The sequence below is a fragment of the Silene latifolia genome, chromosome X, assembly GCF_048544455.1.
Source record: "Silene latifolia isolate original U9 population chromosome X, ASM4854445v1, whole genome shotgun sequence".
Lineage (NCBI taxonomy): Eukaryota > Viridiplantae > Streptophyta > Magnoliopsida > Caryophyllales > Caryophyllaceae > Silene > Silene latifolia.
The window spans coordinates 187,643,053-187,662,167 of record NC_133537.1 but is presented as its reverse complement, the minus strand read 5'-3'; the positions used below and the strand labels follow the sequence as shown (position 1 = coordinate 187,662,167).

General features: G+C 37.8%; 1 protein-coding gene across 1 annotated transcript; it reads right to left on the bottom strand.

The window, feature by feature from the left end:
* Window positions 1-217: 217 nt before the first annotated feature.
* Window positions 218-1,315, bottom strand: LOC141618934 (uncharacterized). The gene is made up of 2 exons (XM_074435990.1): window positions 729-1,315; window positions 218-653 (listed from the first exon to the last, which is right to left on the bottom strand). The coding sequence occupies exons 1-2, from the start codon at window positions 1,313-1,315 to the stop codon at window positions 218-220; spliced, it is 1,023 nt and encodes a 340-aa protein (XP_074292091.1).
* Window positions 1,316-19,115: the final 17,800 nt, after the last annotated feature.

Here is a 19,115-nt window from a genome sequence, read left to right as displayed (position 1 = left end):
TATTCCTTCTAAATACCCAATACATTGTCTCACCAAATCTTCATTGACCTCCAAATTTCTTGGTAATATGCCAAGGGCAGTTAGATGATCCTTACCCATATGGGGGATTGCAAAGTCATTATGACCCTTAGTTTGCATAATCTCAACCATTACTGACTGAAGTGTTAGGAAAACCTTGTTGAGTTTTATATGATCATAATCAGATATGCTTGCATGATCAATTGACCAATTCATCAACTGATTTGGCTGCTTCTTTGGAATGTAATGACTGTAATGCCCTAAAATACCCAAGGTCATTAACATTTAAATCTGGTGAGTTAGGAGGTTGAAAAGTTAACTGAATATTGAAGCCTTCTGAGTTTGCAACTGCCATGAATGCTTGATCATTGTTCTTTATGTGAGGCCTTGCATTATCTTGTTGAATGAAAATGTTTTTACTTGCTCCTTCAGGCCACTTAGCCTTGATAGCTGGTATAACTTGTTCTATGATGCATTCCCTTGTTACTTGCTTTGTAATTGAATCAATAGGCTTTGTCTCCATTGTACCCCTTGGCCTGTTTCTACTTGCCCTTGCTGCTGGTTGTTGTTTTGTGAAAGGGAACATTCCAATTTTCCCATCAAATAGCAACTCTCCATCCTCTGAATATATAGGCCTACAAACTGCACACATAAACATTACCTTTGTGATATACCTCTTGGATTGGCAACTCCTATATGGTATCTCTTACCCTTCAACCATATAAAATTTATGACCATCATAACTAATGTAAAACCACTTCTCATCCATGTGGATTATATGACTCATTTCTGCAAATTTAATTTTTGTGATTGTCATTGCATTAAGATCTAAAAAATCTGCTTGAACATGTTCAACTATTAAGCACTTCAAAGCATGCTTTAACCTATGTAACTTGTTTGCATCATTGAGGTGAGGATGCAGTGGGCTAGAATGTGGTTTTAATAAACCTTTGCATACCCAAGAGTGAACTGTTCCAACACTTACTCCTGTATTTTTGGAGACTCTTTCCATGGTGTCTCTTTGACCCCATTCCAATGTTTTAATATGCTCAATAGGTGGTAGTATTCTTTTCCTATTTGTGTTACCCATTCTCTTGCTCTTCACATCTAATGCTTCACCTACTTCTCTTGGTATTTTTGCCATTTTCCAAATTCTGGAAATTGTTTTAACCTTTACACCGTATCTGTCAGCTACTTCCTTCATATCACCACGGGTGAGCTTCCCTTGTTTTGATTTCTGAAGCAAGAAGATGGCAACTTCTAACCTGGATTTTTCAGAGAGACACTTGGCTCCCATTTTTTCTTGAGGATTATGTAATGTTTGTAGGACTGTAATTTTATTGTAATTTTCAGAAACTTTGCTGTAATATTGTCGATGGACTGTAATTTTATCGACTTTTGTGGACTGTAATTTATGAAGGACTGTAATTTATGAAGGGCTGTAATTTTGCAAGGACTGTAATTTTGCAACAGCTCATTTTTTTTTTACTGAAATGATGAAGTTTATGGAGGTGTTGCTTGTTTTGAGGTGTTATGAAGGACGAGAACTTACTTAGGGTAGGTGTTTTCCATTTGTACTTGTGACTTGACTGGTTTTGGAGGGAAAATACTAAAAACACACCAATTGGTGGGGTTTTTAAAATCTTGTAATTTTTTGGGGGGAAATTTAGTCCCTAATACTACTCTTAATCTCAGCTACATTTCCCCTAATAAAGCTGAGTTTTATAAAGCAATTGTACTTTTTATCAATTTTTTATTGCTTTCTTAAAACTTGTGCTAAAAGCATAAGTGCCATGTAGAGTTGAATGGAGGGAGTATTATCCATACCAACTAAAGATTGGTGACATCAACGTGGAATCGTGGATGATTAATAATTTTTGAGCATTTATTATATATATTTTGAAATATATATGGCTAAAAGGTGGAAAATTTGAGGAGGTGACATAACATTTTTTGTATAATATTGTTTTAACATGTGAAGTATTCGGCAATAATGATCCAATTGTTGTTCAAGTTGTTGCTGCTTTAAAATTCTTAGTTCCGCAATTTATTATTGTATTTAGCTTCAATTTTATGGGGGTATGAAATGTTAGTTTTGTCATAACATTTCTAATTGTGTGTTTTATGTTATTTTCAGAATTGTTGATGAAATTATGATATCTAATTTGTGAGGGTGCTCTATATTTGGGGATCTTTGATTGATAATATAGTTTTGTGTAATTTGATTATATGAATACTTATATTATTAATTCATTTTAGCTTGCATTGAGTTACTTTAGTTTTGGCAGGGGTATCTGTATGACATTTTAATTTCTGATAAACTGTTGTATAAAAGACTAATTGAATTTATACAACCCTTAAAACATGAAAAACGTAAATTGAATTGATCGTAGTATGTTATTGTATTAAATCACTAAAGTATTACACTAGAAACAGAACATCCCGTGAATTTTAAATAAGCCTTAATTAAATAAACAATGGTAAATATGACTTAAATTAGACGTTGGAGGTGCTTCATAGGTTGAGCCGAGCGGAGTTCAGGCCGCTTGTTACCTTCAATAAGCCGGAAACGCCAGCAAACCCGCACAAGAAACCAGACCGACATACGGGAAAACTCTTGACATATCGTCTCATGCTATTATTGTATCAAAATAACCCAACTTGAAAAGTCTACTCAACTATCAATTAACACACTTAAATCATAATTAACACAACGACTTCAAACTCGTGGACATTGACACACTCAGAATGAAAAGCAAACCAAGCAATCGGAATGTATTTTAAATTTAGTATGTTAAATGGATTATTAACAACCAATCTTGTTCATAAAATTTTAACTACCACTCGTTCACTCCCTAGATCAAAATAACATTGTCTCCGTTCATTTTAATTAAAGGGGTAGAAGTGTAGAAATATTATTTTACCCAAGTTTCTTAACTTTTTCTCAAAATAGAAAGTAAGACAATAAAAGTGGAATGAAAGAGTATCATTTTACTGAAATATGTTTTCTATGAATAATAAAAATGGTTTTTTGACGTGTGCGCTAAGAATACACATTAATATATGAAATTTTAATACGTACTCTTTTCTTGTGCCACCAAGTAGCAACACTTTCATATCTTCATATATAAAAATGGTGTCCAATGTCTAATTATCTATTTATCTATATAATATCGATTTATAGTAACAAATTTTTATAGAATATAACCTCCCATAAAGTCATCATCTCACAAATAGTGATGTTATATATATATACTTGTAATGATTTTAGGTAATTATTATGTAAAACAGTCTTACACTGTGATTTTCATTATATAAAAAACATTTAATTATTCACTAATTTATTCTCTAATAGCATTAAATTGTTGTTTTCTTAGATAAAAAGACCGCCTTATATATAAAACCGTCTTATTCTACAATCTGTGACTTTAAAATGACATAACTGATATAGAGTAACGTTTAATCATTTTCTGAACAATTAAAATCACCCAATCACCATCCATATTCTATGATCCAGCCTCTTCAAATATATAAGCCAGAGAGCTACCTTCACTATTTGTCAATCACCCAATGACCATCCATATGCTATGATCCTTCGCGTCTCACACTTAGTTCTTAACCTACAACACATACAACTAGGGGTGAGCAAGTTTAGGTCCGGACCGGAAAAATGGACCGGACCGGACCATTTGGTCTGGACCAAACCCGGACCGAATTTTTTAGGTCCGGTCCTCGGTCCTCATTTTTTGAGTTTTCGGTCTTCGGTCCGGTCCGGACCAAACCCGGATATTTTAGGTCGGGACCAAATGGACCGAATATTATGTTTCTAAAGACTATCATTAGAATATTATAAACTAAATTACCATTTTATCTTCACAAGACATTATAAATTAATATTGAATATTTTTTTCTCAAAAACAATCGTCTAATTATTCATCGACATTTAATTTAGTGAAACTTAAATGTAATTATCATATACGAAATAGTGAAAGAATTAGTTCTAGGTCCATTTCGGTCTAAGACCGGACCGGACCGAATATTTCGGGTTTGGTCCGGTCCAAGACCGAAAGTTTTAGGTCCGGTCTTCGGTCCACAAAAATTTTATTTTCGGTCTTCGATCCGGTCCGGTTTGGTCCGGTCCGGTCTTGGACCGATGCTCAGCCCTACATACAACAATGTTAATGGTTCGAAATCACCATTTTCCTTTGTTCTTACTCGTAATTTAACTCCTCCAAACAACAATCTTAATAGTTATAGACTTATAATAGTAACATTTAAATTGTCATTAAATGGAACAAAGTAATAGATAAATTTTCAGAATCAGGAACAGATACCGGCGGTGTCCGTTTTCCGTAATCGAACTTGGCATAAGCTAAGCACGCATGAAAAAGATGAAGGCCAATGAATCTTATCACCAATTTGTTTCGATTCTTACGGTAGAATATATAAAAGCTAATTTTTTTTATCTCCGTTTAGTGAAATTAAGGTCAAGCAAATATGGATAAATGATACATAAAATGGCAAAAAATCAGGCAAGTATAATTACGAAGGATCATTTTTCTTTTTCATGCTGATTTTATGGGAATCATTTCCGTTTTTATATTAATTTAGATTTAGATAATGATTCATTGACTTGTAGAGAAAGATTGGTTGTTTAATAAGGAAGGAATTTGTATTTAAATTTAAAATTGATTCACATTACAATTAATTAATATTAATATGATTTTGATTAGCATGGCAACTTCTCATGCTCATGACACGTGGAAAACATATGGGGTTCCGGTTTCTGCTTTAATATAATACTAGTTTTAAACCCGTGCAAAATTGCACGGGTATGTATTTGGGCCGGTATTAATGATTTTTGGATGATTTTTTTTTTTTTTCATTTCTATTGTAATTATCTAGTTGGTCTAAATCAGCGATCTACATAATTAATGTTACACTTGATAGGTTATCGCACACCTATGCAAAGATAATTTCCTTAGACACAATTTAATGTAGTAATAGGGGTCGAACACAAGGAAACGGGAATTACGTCGTGAATTGCTATGGGTAGATTTTTATCAAGGTCGATTACGATTTGGGTTTGATTTGTTTGGTTGATGATTAATAAAAATGCAATGTAAATAATATGATAAAAGGTAGTCTAAAGGGGTCGGGTCACTCATGCAAAGGTAAACATAATAACATGATAAACTTGATAGTAATAATCTTGTCAATTGCTTAGGCTTAAAGACACCCACCTTACGGCATTAGTGTCAACCATAGACCGGGTCCTAGAGAAACTCTCGTCCATGACTAGGTCGTCCTACCACACATGCTTAGTCTAATTCAATTCCGTGCCTCTCGACTTTAGAACGAATGAACAAATATAATCTACGACTACGTAGATAATCAAAGATTAAGCGTAACAAAACAAGCATGTGATGGAAACAATTGATCAATATTATTAGGAACTTTATTTAATCATATTATATGTTTGATTTTGCATGGCTCCCCTAGCCTTTAGACTAGAGAATTTAGCTACTCATACTAAGATGTAAAATGTAAACTAAATTGCAAGGAATGTTGAACATGGTTATATGAATTATATTAGTTAGGTGATATAACATACGAAAAGAACAAAGCTAAAGTAAATATGAAATACTTGATTATAATAACTATGTGATAACTAAAGCAATGATGTAAATTGTAAACTGGTAATAGGAAATACCTTAATAAGGAAGACTTGTATGGAAGAACAAATAACTAAAAACCAAAGGATTGAATAACAAATGCTTGAGAATCTCTTGAAATACAAATTGTTGAAAGATTAACTAAGGAATGCTTAAACAACTTAAACTTGAAATAAAAACTAATGAGAAAAAACTTATAATGCTTGAGGCTTAATGTAGTAAACTTGGACGTAAAAATGGGATGCCTAAGACCTTGGAACACCTCTCCTATTTATAGGAGAGGAAGAAGAAACGTAAACATTCATGATGACTGCGGCCCCGATCGGGGTTGCATGGCCTCGATCGGGGTCGTATGTTTCCGGGTGATTTCTCTTAATTCCTCACTTAATTTCTTAAGGAATCCTAAGTGCGTGATTAATGACTCTTAATGCACCCGGGTAAATGCTCCATATATGATCTTTAGAGCTCCCAAAAAGCATCCTAAGCATGTTGGAATCTTATGCTTTCCACCTTGACTTGGATTTGAACATTGGGGTTTGACTTTGATTGTTGTCATCATTTGCATTATACATATTAATCCATCAATTTCTCCATGCAAAACCCAATCCAATGCTCCATGCTTAGTCCAACACTTGATCTTGTTTAGCTTAATGAACTTAGTGTATAAAATGATAGGAAAAAGCCTCTAAATGCTTAGATTCCTACAAAAACATGTTAAGACAAGCAAATACACTAGAACAACAAATATTAGCTTATGACACTATGATAAGTGCTAATTAACAAATAAAATGAAGCTAATATAGGGGATGAAAGTATATAAAATATGCACTTATCAAACTCCCCCAAGCTAAACCCTTGCTTGTCCTCAAGCAAGAAACCAAATCCCATCAATTGCAATATCCCAAACAAGCTAAGCATAATGATTTTTGAAACCCGAAACAACATGGGCAAGGAATAAAGCAAAGCATGGTTGAGATTTACATGACGGCGTAGCATAGAAAACTTTGAATGAACCTTTAAGCTCTTGCATGATCCTTTGACTTATGGACTCTCACGGGGCACTTAAACTCTTTTTATGTGAAAGGACAATTTTGTGAATAACCACTCAACTATCCTCGACTTATTATAATGTGCCCGCAATCTAATATGGTAATCAATCAAAACTAGTAAGCCAAAATAATCAAATGCAAGCATGATAAAGAAGCCAAATGGGCAGGAAGAAGGCAATATATAATGGGTAAGAAGGGGGAACAAATGAATTATGGATTGTGGAGCTAATGTCAAGCTAGCAACAACCAAATTGTAAAGGATGCTCAATCCCAATTCTAACCCAATTTTGCAATTCAAATCATAAGAAAACTCTCCAAAATGTATGAATAATGCTTGAGAATTTCTCACATCTTTTCTTCTTCTCCTTTTTCCTTTTCAATGCATACTTCTTCTTTCATTTTCATGCTTTTTCATTTCTTTCTTTCTTTCTTTTCATTTTCATTTTTTTTCACCATTTTTCTTTCATTTTTTTCCTTGTTTCTCGTTTCTTTTTCAAGAGCATTAAGACCAAGCTCACATGATATTCAAAATTTGAAACAAATCCCAATTGAGCACCCAAACAAGCTACTAGCTCAACAAGGTAGGCAAGTTATAATGTAGCTAGGGAAAATTGTTTGTGAAGGGGTCAAGAAGGCAATTATATTCATGTTAATGGCTCCAAATGCTATAACAAATGAATGCATGCTTACCAAGAGATGACATGAGAACCATACTTGTGCGTTTTGATAAAACACACATCATAAGGAGACCTACACTCACCTAAGAGAGACCGGATACGGATGCATCGGTCAAAAAGAGGCTCTACCTTACCATTTTGTAGCTTGCCACAAGTCAAGATCAAGCCCATTCGGTTCATTCTTCATCTCCCACCTACTATGTCAAGACATCCCCATGTAGCTAATATCCCAACATGAAAGAATAAATCATTAGAAACAAGCCATTATTAGGATAAGCAAAGAGGAAAGTAGGCTACAAGCAAGCACAAAGCAAAAATTTCTCTCAAAATTTTTCAAATTTTCTACACTACATGCAAACTATTCTATATGCAAATGCAATATCTCCCCCCAAGCTAAACATCACATTGTCCTCAATGTGCCAACAATTCATAATACCCAATCAAACCATAAAAATGGCTCAAAGCACAAAACAAGAAGGACTAGAGGTTATGTTTAATGGGATGCAAGATCTAAACTAAAATGCAAAGCAATTAAAAACTTACTCGACTCGCTAACCTTCCCCCAAGCTAGCATGAATTCGGGGGATGAAGAATGCTTCTTTGTGACTAAAATGAAAAAAAAGTGAAGAAAAATGGTAGAGAAAGAGAATGGAGGTACCATCGGGTTTCTATAAGAATGATAAAATGATTCACAGTTTTTAAAACATTTAAACGGGGTCAGTACTAATTACACAATCAAGCCACACTGAAACAATCATACAAACAGCTCACACACAATCCCAGTCTCCATCTCCAATCACCTCATAACTGACTACACACTAAAGTGTGTAGCCCTGCCAGAGTACCCATCGCAACAGATACTCCTCGCCGCCAGTAGAGGACCGCAGCCGTTCACACCTAAGCCCCGCTCATCTCCATTGAGCGATAAACCCATGTTCATTAATGTGCACATCCCTTTTGTGGCGGGTTCCACAGAAGGCGAATCAAGGGTGTGAAGCCACTCCCGCAAGTGACTCTACTCAGCCAGGGACGCATCCCGAAGAACACAGACAGCCAAACAGTAACCACAATACAAAATCAACAACCGTCTGAATCAATCAACAATATGAAATCACAACCGTCTGAATCAATCAACAATCACTAACTACAGCACAATCACCACACACATCATGTAACTAATACTGTGTAGGGAAACCCTACCTGGGAAGCAATCACAGACTCAGACGATCTAAGCAGCTACTTAGAATCTCTCCTCAACAAAGCCTCCTCCTATACATATATACATACAAATACTACCTTAATCATACAATCATAAAACCCCCAAACCCCCAAATTAGGGTTTAACCAAAATCAAAGAAACAATATAAAAATCATACTAGGAGCTTACCCACAATACGACGGTCTCAACGGCGTAAAGAACTTAACGATCCGACGACTCGATCGAGTACCCAACCTACTCGATCGAGTACCCTACAGGCAAATTACTGTTTTGCGTCAAAAACTACTTACTCGACAGAGTAAGCCCCACTCGATAGAGTACCCATAGACTCATAAAACCGTAGTATTACAATATCTGTACTAATTTGTAGACTAATTAAGTTAAGACAAGGAAAGATTCAAACTTGATTAAGGAGGGATTAAACTTAAGTAAATAGAATTCTAGATTATAGGGTTTCGTACACAAAACAATTTATGAGAGGGTATTTATAGTGTTCTAGTACTTAGGGTCTTAAACAAGGGATTACTTAGGGTCTTAAACAAGGGACGATTACAAAATCTTGCATTAGGTTGGCGTAGCCGGGCGGTCGGCGCCAGCCTGCTCATAGGCGCTGAGTCAATCATTCAAAATTGGAGAAAAACTCTACAAGCACTCCCGGCCGGTTTGTCAGTTAGGGACCTTCTTTGTTGATGTGAGCTTTGAAACTGGTATAGAGGGGATGGGAGCCTGCTGCAGATGGGGAGGCTGGGGCTGCTACTATACTCCTTCCTCTATGCCTTAGTCTTGGCTCGCATCCTCCTCCTTCCTCGAGTACAAAGTCCTGCTGCACCTTCGCCCCGATTACCTGAAACATTCAACAAGATAAGACGGAATCGAGATAAGAACAAAATAGACGGGAAAGCGGGATCGAAATGCACATTTTATGTCTAAAATATGACTCGGAGAGGGGAAAATGCAACAAATAGGAGTATATCACAGAGTTATTATGATGTATTTGAGAATATTTTATTAAAATAATATTAAAAAATAAAAAATTATCATTTCGGTTTGGAGTGAAACTTATTTATCATAATGGTGTCCACCTAGACTTGATATGCCAAGTTGGAATTTCTAATCCTTGCTAAAGTCTTGTTCTTAAAGCTCTAAAGAGCCTCTCCAGTTCAGGATCACTAAGCAAAGCGTTACTGATTCCTCTAGGCATAGACTTCAATAAACTGTTAGTCTCCTAGTGTTTTTAGGTACTAAGGGTAAACAATAACACACTCACTCTACAAGAGACAAGTAACTACGCAAACAAGCAAACAACTAATAAAGACTAAACCTAAGACTCTAACTAACTAAGTATAATTCTGTTTTGTTTAGGGCTTAAGATCCCGCACATCTATCTAAGTTGTATTTTCTATAAAAGCTTTATTAAACTCAATATTTGGTTTATTTAGTGACTCCGCGGGTTTATAAATAAAGTTTTTAAAATCCCGCATTTTTCCGCTGCAGTTTTCGTGTTTACTTTATTGTATAACTACTGGGGTCCACAGTTTGGATTCCATCATGACATGATAAAGGGTCATTGGTGTTGGTCTCATGTTGTCATTGGATTTGAATTATAATATGTTAATGGGAGAAACATCATGAGTCATGTTCGGTGATCGTAATTTATGTGAAAGCTTTATGCTTGGCATTTGTGTGCATATTGTGACATATGTGATTATGGTGGATGTTGGAGGTTGTTGGTGGTGATACATGGTTGTTAAGGAGACGTAATACGGGTCGGGAGACCATCTTACGCTTGGGTCGCCTCTTGGAGCTTCCCACTTCAAGAGGGACGTGCACGTTTATGACTTGAATACGAAAGGGCCTCGTGTGGTGTCACGTCACCTGACAGGGGTCCGGTTAGCTCCCGGGCTCGGTACCACAAACGTGTTCCGAGTACCCGTTTTACGGGGTGTGGTCCGACTGTTTGTGTAATACCTCGTATTTTCTTGTAGTGCACTCTACTGAGTACAGCTGGGTACTCGACCGAGTAGATCGACCGAATGCCCTCTGGGCAATTTACCAACTCCTGCTTTTGAGTCACTCGACCGAGTGTGGTGCACTCGACAGAGTGGCCTATCTCAGACCTAGTTTTACACGGTTGGGAAACCGTCTTACGTTTGGGCCGCCTCTTGGAACTTCCCACTCTAAGAGAGTTATGGAGGGACGCGTGTGGTTGAGGCATGACGTCTGGCAGGGGTCGGGTTAGCGCCCGAACTCGGTACCACGGGTGTGTCCCGAGTACCTATTTTGCGGACCGCGGTTCAGCTATTTGGTGGGTGGTACAACGGTGCCGTCATCGTGTCGTTGGTACCGTGGGGGTGTTCCTAGTACCTATGTGGTGGTTGCGGTGTTGTGTTGATTGCAGAGTCGTGTCTTGTGCATTCCTTTATCATGTGGCATCTTTATATACTTGTTTCATGTCTGAAGCATTTATATTATCGAAACTGACATGTGTTTGAAGAGTTAGGAACGATAAACACCTAAGAGGGGGAGGGGGTGAATTAGGTGTACCTTTTTAAAATTTGTTTTTAACTTAGTTAATTGATAACTTAAGTGAAGAACCTTGAAGTACAAAACTTGAGAAACTTAATAGAATGTAAGTTCACAAGAAGGTACAACAGTTCTGTTACAGTATTGATGATTGTGACTCAGAATTGGCAACAAGTATAAATGAGAACGAGCAAAGTAAGAGAACATAAAAATAAATGAACAAACAAACGATGTTTTAAAAATTGGTTCAACCTCTACTCCGAGGCCTACGTCCAACCGTTATTTTATTGCTTGTTTAGAAATTTACTCAAACAACTAAACCTTTATAATGAAAATAACTCGCCAATCTATACCCCGATTGCACTCAAACTTAAAGCTACTCCGCTTGAAGAGTTTATATCTTCTATCTCACAGGTTTACACAGTCTTTGAATCTTAAGGGTTCACTTAATGAACATGGAGATCACGATTAAGACTTAAACACGAGAATCATGAAAGAAACTAATTATGTCACAGTGCAATGAACTGATACTTGGAGGTTTACAGCGTTTGAAAACAAACGAAGACTTTAAAACCGAAAACGTTTTGCAAATACTTAAAGAACAAAGCTTTAAATGCACAAATGATTTGCTAGATTTCTCAATAAATGCTTTGGAAAGTCTTGGGTAATAAATGAAGCAAATGCTCTCTATTTATAGTGGATTTGATTATCTAAGAAGTACAACTTAGAGTAATTAAATCCAATAGTTAAATAAGTAGCCTTTGAGTGATGGTAAGTGTTAGGTTTAGACTTAAGCACACAATGCTTTAGTATTTTTCAGAAAACTCTTCCCCAAACACTTAACATGTGACATTTTACCAAATTGGCAAAAAACTTTTCTAGCTTTAAATTTTGACAAGTTCAACCTTACCTGTAACACCCCCATACACCAAGGTGCCTTACCAAGACCACCCTAGCATAAGGAGATGCTACCATCTCGGTCGCCCGAGGTATAGTAATCAAAAGTGACCATTCCAAAACATACTTTAAGTTCAAAAGTTAAATGTGCGTACAACTTAAACACAAAACTGGAAATATAATACAACTGTCTCAACTAAATATCCAAACTGAAATAAAAGACTGTCATAAACTATAGCGGAAGACTAAGACTCATAAAGTGATGACTCCATCCCCAGCAAGATCCCGCGCGCAGTCCAAGGCATACCTGCTAATCAACTGCTCACCATCCCCGAAATGGATCACCACAGTTTTCAAAACATTTAAACGGGGTCAGTTACTGAATAATCAAAATAAGCAATACAGTAACGTCCAATTACACAAGCACATTCCTCCAACTCCAGTTCATCACCAATCACCTGAATTCACACTAAAGCGTGTAGCCCTGCCAGAATACTCATTGCAATAGATATTCGAGTCCGCCAGGGGGGACCGCATCATTGCCACATAAGCCCCGCTCAACTCCCAGAGCGAATAACCCATGTCCATTAATGTGCACATCCCCTTGTGACAGGAACCACAAGGGGCGAATCAAGGGCGTGAAGCCATTTCTGAAAATGACTCCACTCAGCCGAGGGCGCACCTCGCGAACCACATCCAATTACAACCAAAAAACAATACTGATAATCATGCTTATTACCAAGAAATACAATTATGACCACAATGATAACCATGTAACTCATCCATCACATTAACTTAAATCAATTATACAGTAATCGAGTAGGGAAAACCCCACCTGAAATGGAATCACCAACAACAACAACAATAGACCCCTTGTGACGGAAACCACAAGGGGCGAATCAAGGGCGTGAAACCATTCCTGAAAATGACCCCACTCAGCCGAGGGCGCACCTCGCGAACCACATCCAATTACAACCAAAACACAATACTGACAATCATGCTTATTACCAAGAAATATAATTCTGACCACAATGATAACCATGTAATTCATCCATCACATTAACTTAAATTAATTATACATTAATCAAGTACGGAAAACCCTACCTGAAATGGAATCATCATCAACAACAACAGCAGATCAACAACCTCTTCTATGAAATCACCTCCTATAACAATAATGCATACAATTATGATCCACAATAACAATTACACCAAAAACCCCCAAAATACCCAAATTAGGGTTTAACCAATATTAACAAACTGACATAAAAATAACATAGAAATCTTACCCAATTGATGACGAACGCAACGGTATGGAAATCACCATAAGTTAAGAACTCTAGCCTTTGATTTTATAGCAAAGAGAGGAGAGAATCGAACGTCGTAAATGTTTTTCTTTGATAAAGCTTTGGGAATGAAAAGTAAAATAAAAAGAACTGACGACTTAAGCTTATAAATACCTCTCCTTCCTTTATTATCAAACCTGACGAAAAACCCGTAAAAACACAGGCACTCGATCGAGTAACTAACGTACTCGATCGAGTACCGCCTACTCGATCGAGTACACCCTGCGTAGAATGTACTCCAGAATCTGAATACAACTTACTCGACAGAGTACCCCCAACTCGATAGAGTACTCAAAGATCATAATACATGAGGTATTATAGTCTTCCCTCTTTAAAATGAACTTCGTCCCCGAAGTTCAGCCTCAACCTATAAAACATGTACACATACACTCAACTCTCTTCCCCCGTTCTCGACACTAGCTCCGCTAACCATTCCTACTTCTACAACATGGCTCACGATATCGTATCATCTATATTATAGCCTCTCGACACTAACTCCATAACACTACCGAATACCAACGACAAATGCCACTAACTTCGTCTCACTAACATATTACCCACTAGTAACCCCAATACTAAGACAATCCACCAAACAAGATCAACCACCAAAACTGAATGTTACATTCTACCATCCTTAAAATGAACTTCATCCTCGAAGTTTACTCACACTCATAAACATCATACTACTGCAAGCACTGCCATGACCTTTAATAATATCAACCACAACACAAATCCATCCTTTATTCTACACCAAGACTCAAACTTCCAAATATACTGCAACATGTACAACCATCAAACTCTCTGTGTCGCATCGTACTCCTCTTAAGATAAGTGTTACGTCCTCGTAACCCACTAATACTGAATCCTAAGCTATTTCATCTTGTAGATACCTCATTTATGCACCTCTCGCAAACTACCCGGTGATGATTGGGCCGCATGTTTGCTACGCGGAACGATTTGTGACAGTTCGTAAGTTTGTCGTCAAGTGATTGCTCAAATATTGATGTCTACCTCTTAGTTGTCATCTACATGCCGATACGGTCATTTTGACAGTAATTAGAGTACATTTGGAGTCCAGGCCTAAAATCGTCTCCCTTTTTCTGATAACCGTTAAATCCCGAGTCAGAATGTTCTGGAATGTTCCGGATATTTCTATTCCATATTTTATAATTATTTCACAATCTTTAATCTTTGGTAAACAATTTCCCGTAATATTCATACAAGATATTAAGGAAAACCAAATTATTCCGTCCTTCTATAACTCAAACACGGAAATCTTTCTTCCGCAGGAGGAAACCACTTGGGAACAAACGCAGCAGGTGCTGCGCCTCTTCCAAGACGCAGCGATGATGCTGCGCCTCTTCCCAGGTCCTTTTCTGCGTATTTCTCGTATCTTTTTCATATCTTTCCGAGATTCACTTCCAAAGACTCTCCGAAACCCTATTCCTTCACGTGATTAGTATAAATAGGAGCCTTCACTCCTCATATTTCTCACGCGAGTGTCCGCCCTTCTCTTCTCCCTTTGCATTCTAGACCTTTGTTCTTACTTTTTGGCGTCTACGTGCTTGAACATTCGACCACGTAAGCTCGGATCCTTCTGAGTACCAGCCTCGTTTGCATGACCGACCAATTTGACCAACTCCACCATAATCAACTTAATTAATCTAATCGTTTTCCTCTTACGAGGGCACTTTCGTCTACATTCGAGTCGAACATCACTAATCGATAACTTAGTTCATCTCGTTTCGTCAAACATGTAAGTCTGAGGGTGTATAATCTCTCTTTTGTTTATTGTTATTTATTTTTGTAATCATAATGTAAGATTTATGTCGAAAACACCTTGTTAAAACCGATTTCTAAAACCGTGCTTTAAAATCTCTTTTTACGGATTTCCATAAGACAAACCGTCGAGAAAGGATGCAGCAACTGCTGCGCCTCTTCGAAGGAGCGCAGTTCATGCTGCGCCTCTTCGTGAGGCTGCCGCAGTTCCTGCTTCCTTTCTTCTTCCTTCGTCCTCTGTAATTTGTTCGTCTTTGTTTGTCTTCGTTTGTTTTCTTTAATTCTTCGATACAATAGCCTAATAATTTCATGTATGTTGTTTATCATTCATTCATATGTATAATTCATCATTAAAATTCGACTTAAATCCCTTATAATTTCATATTTGCGGGTTTTCGTCACTAAATTTAATCCGGGTTGTAGAAATTCGATTTGTTCATATCGGGTTTCTGGAATTCGATCTTTGATATATTTTCATCTGTCTTTTGTCAGATTCGTCATTAATATATCGTTAATTTGTCATGTCTAGCCTATTTAGTTCACCTATGTCACTAATCAATCGTTAATTCATGTAATTAATCCGTTTGCATCCGTTTCATCCATGTTTATCGTTTTCATGACCATCAATCATATGTAAATAACCTATTAATCACTTTCATTCGAGTAATTATATTAATCAACCATTAAAATCACAACCGAATATTAACGATTTGCGATTCAACTTCACGACCCAGAACTCACCCTTGATCGGGACGCAAAGAATCGCTTTGTGCCTCTTCCAAAGGGCGCAGTCCTGCTGCGCCTGTTCCAGGTTGAGTTCTGTCTTTGAACTCCGTTGTTGCTTGATCTAGTTTAATTAGCTTACGTATGATTGACTATTATCCGTTTTATCACCCACTGATCTGTTCGTTAATTCTTTCTTTTGTTCGTTTTCTCAAATTTATCCGTTTTAAAGGTATTTTCGACATAAATCAATGAAACCCGATGTAATTATTGTAATTTTCATTATTGTAATTTTCATTATTATATTTATCATTTTATTCCGTATCCATTGTATGTTTTCACATGTAATTGAGCATTAAATCCTACTTTGACCCAATTGTATGCTAAATTACGTGTCAACCGACTTAGTTAAATCTTCACATGCTAGGATTAAAACTTGGATGTTGCATTGAATGCATATAATCGACGATATATCGAGTATAGATGATGTCCCTAATCATTAGTAGAGACCGCTATCGAGGCGGGCGGGATTAGGTGTTCGATCAAAAGAGCTTCCTAATACGTACCCTCACCCCTTACTCCAGATCTCTGTGAACACCCGTGTTCATTGGCATCCACGAGAGTTATTCTAGACATAGAATGCTAAGGGTAACGATTACTTAGTGTTCATGTCTCTACTTTGTGTCTTGACATGACACGAGGTATTCGAACGGTTCCAATTTCCCATAAAAATTGGTGGCGACTCCAACAAATGCAAACGCTTGTTCTCTTCCTCCCAAGCGCCCCCGTGGGCCCCCCGTTGTCCACAGTTTGGCGACTCCGCTGGGGAATACACTTACGTGTAGCAAGGGTGAAACTTGAACAAGGTTAGGGAATAATTTGTACAAGATAACTGTCGGTTTTCATTACTCGGTCTTCCTAGACCGTTTTATTCGGCCTTCCTAGGCCCAACCCAACCCATTCGACCAATCGTCCCGTCTAAACGGTCCTAATTCTTATTTGGGGTCTAAGGATGGATAGCGATTGACGTCATCCATACCATGATGCTTACTCTTGTTTGTATCAAGGACCTTCACTACTTGAGGAAATGGACTAGGAATCGGTCTTACTCTTGTTTGGTACGAGCCTCTCCACAGACTTCGGGTTTAATTGTTCGGTATGGCAACCCACCCTTTAAACCAAAACCCTTTTAAATGCACTCAGCATCTCGTTATAATGCTTGCATGAATGTTTGTACCTTACGTGATCACCATTTCTAAACGAAACCATGATGACTTTTGTAAAAAAAAATCAAAACCCTTTTTTAAAACAGAATTTTCGAAAAAAAGAGAGGCCATTGATTAGCGCAAAACCCAGTCAAAACTCTGTCCGTTTGTCGAGTCAAAATTCGGGCCCAAGCCCATTTCAAAACCTCACTTCGAGTCCACTCCTACAACTACACTATAGTTGACTAGGATATACATTTTCAAAACTTTGTCTTTTCTTCAAAACTCACTCAACACAAGTGGCACACACCCACTTCAAGAGTCAAAACATTTCTTCTCTTTGCAAGTGTGTTAGAATGGTCGATCGTGTTTTGATTCGTCATCGATCTCTTATCCAGTTTTCACGATGCCTGGAACCAGTGACACGAACCTCCACCAACTTCAAGATGGTAATGATCGAATCCTAGCCGCACTAGCTCAGATCCAAGTTACTCAAGACCAAGTGTATGATCGCCTTGACACCATCGAGGGCCGGATCTATGCCGTAGAGGGGAGATTGCCTCCTCACGAGAGTGAAGTAGTGGGTGACTTCGCGAGTGAATCCAAGGACGAAAATCCTCTCATGGGAATGATCAGAGCGAGAAAAGACTCCAATACTTAGAGGAGCAATTGATGTACCTTAAAGGGGATGACATTTATAGGGAGAACAACCGCAAGTATGAGGCCGTCAATTCCAAATTGCCAACCAACTTCAATATGACGGATATCCCTAAATTCAAGGGGCACGAGAACCCTTTGAACCACATCCGTGCCTTCAAGGATTACATGTCTATCAAAGGCATCAAACCCGAGATGTTCTTAAGGATCTTTCCTTCATCTCTTGACACCATCCCAAAGCAATGGTTCTACTCTTTAGAACACAAGAAGATCGCTACTTGGGAAGATGCCGCGATCGAGTTTGCTAAACAATATGCGGATAATGCCGAGATCCAAGTTAAGATGCGCACTCTAGAGGTTCTTACCCAAAATGACAAAGAAGGATTCACCGACTTCCTAAGTAGGTGGAGGAAGACTAGTACCCAACTAGTTGAACGCCCAGATGAGGCTACCCTTGTGGAGAAATTCGTAGATAATCTCAAACCCATCTATGCCAATCATTTGAGATATCAAAACATCAAAACTTTCAAGGACTTAACCGTACTAGGAACAAGGATAGAAGATGACATCCGTAAAGGGCTCTTGTCCAAAACGGTAGGTCGAGGATATCAAGGCTCAAAAAGTCGTTCATACGGCTCCACTAGCAAGACCGATGAAGTTAACCTTCTTGAGCCATCCAAGAAAAGTACCCCACCAAGGAAATTCACAAACCTTGGGGATACTTACTCCAACGCTCTTAAGAGGTTAATGAAGCAAGGCAAACTCCAACCCATAGGACCTACTCCCGAACCCGAAAAGAAATCCAAGTTCTGGGACGAGAACTCGTACTGTGAATATCATAGGGGCAAGGGGCATGGCACAGAAAAATGCTACAAATTAAAAAATGTGCTTCAAGACATGATTGAAGATGGTCGACTACCAATACCGCCGGGAGGTAAACCCAACAACACTCAGAACCCTCTTGGGATTCTAGTGATCACAAGTGAAGAATCTACCTTAGATTGTTCACACCTCATTTCTCCAATTGAAGACGAGATCCACGCGATTGAGAATGAAGGGTTCTACTCTACTATCTCCCCTACCATTTCCGATTTCATCACATGGGCAAGGAGTGTGGATAGACAAGTTTGGGAATTAGAAAATGTGGTAACAACTTTACATGATCTCAACGCAACACCTAAGGAGCATGTGCCACTAATCTTCTCTCAAAATGCTACTATGCAAGAAATAGTCGCCGTGGTTGATAAACTAGTCGACCAAATCACACGACTAGAAGACGAAATCATGAGAATGAGAGGACTAACTACAATCAATGGAGTATGGGCCGATGACGATGAGGACGAGTAT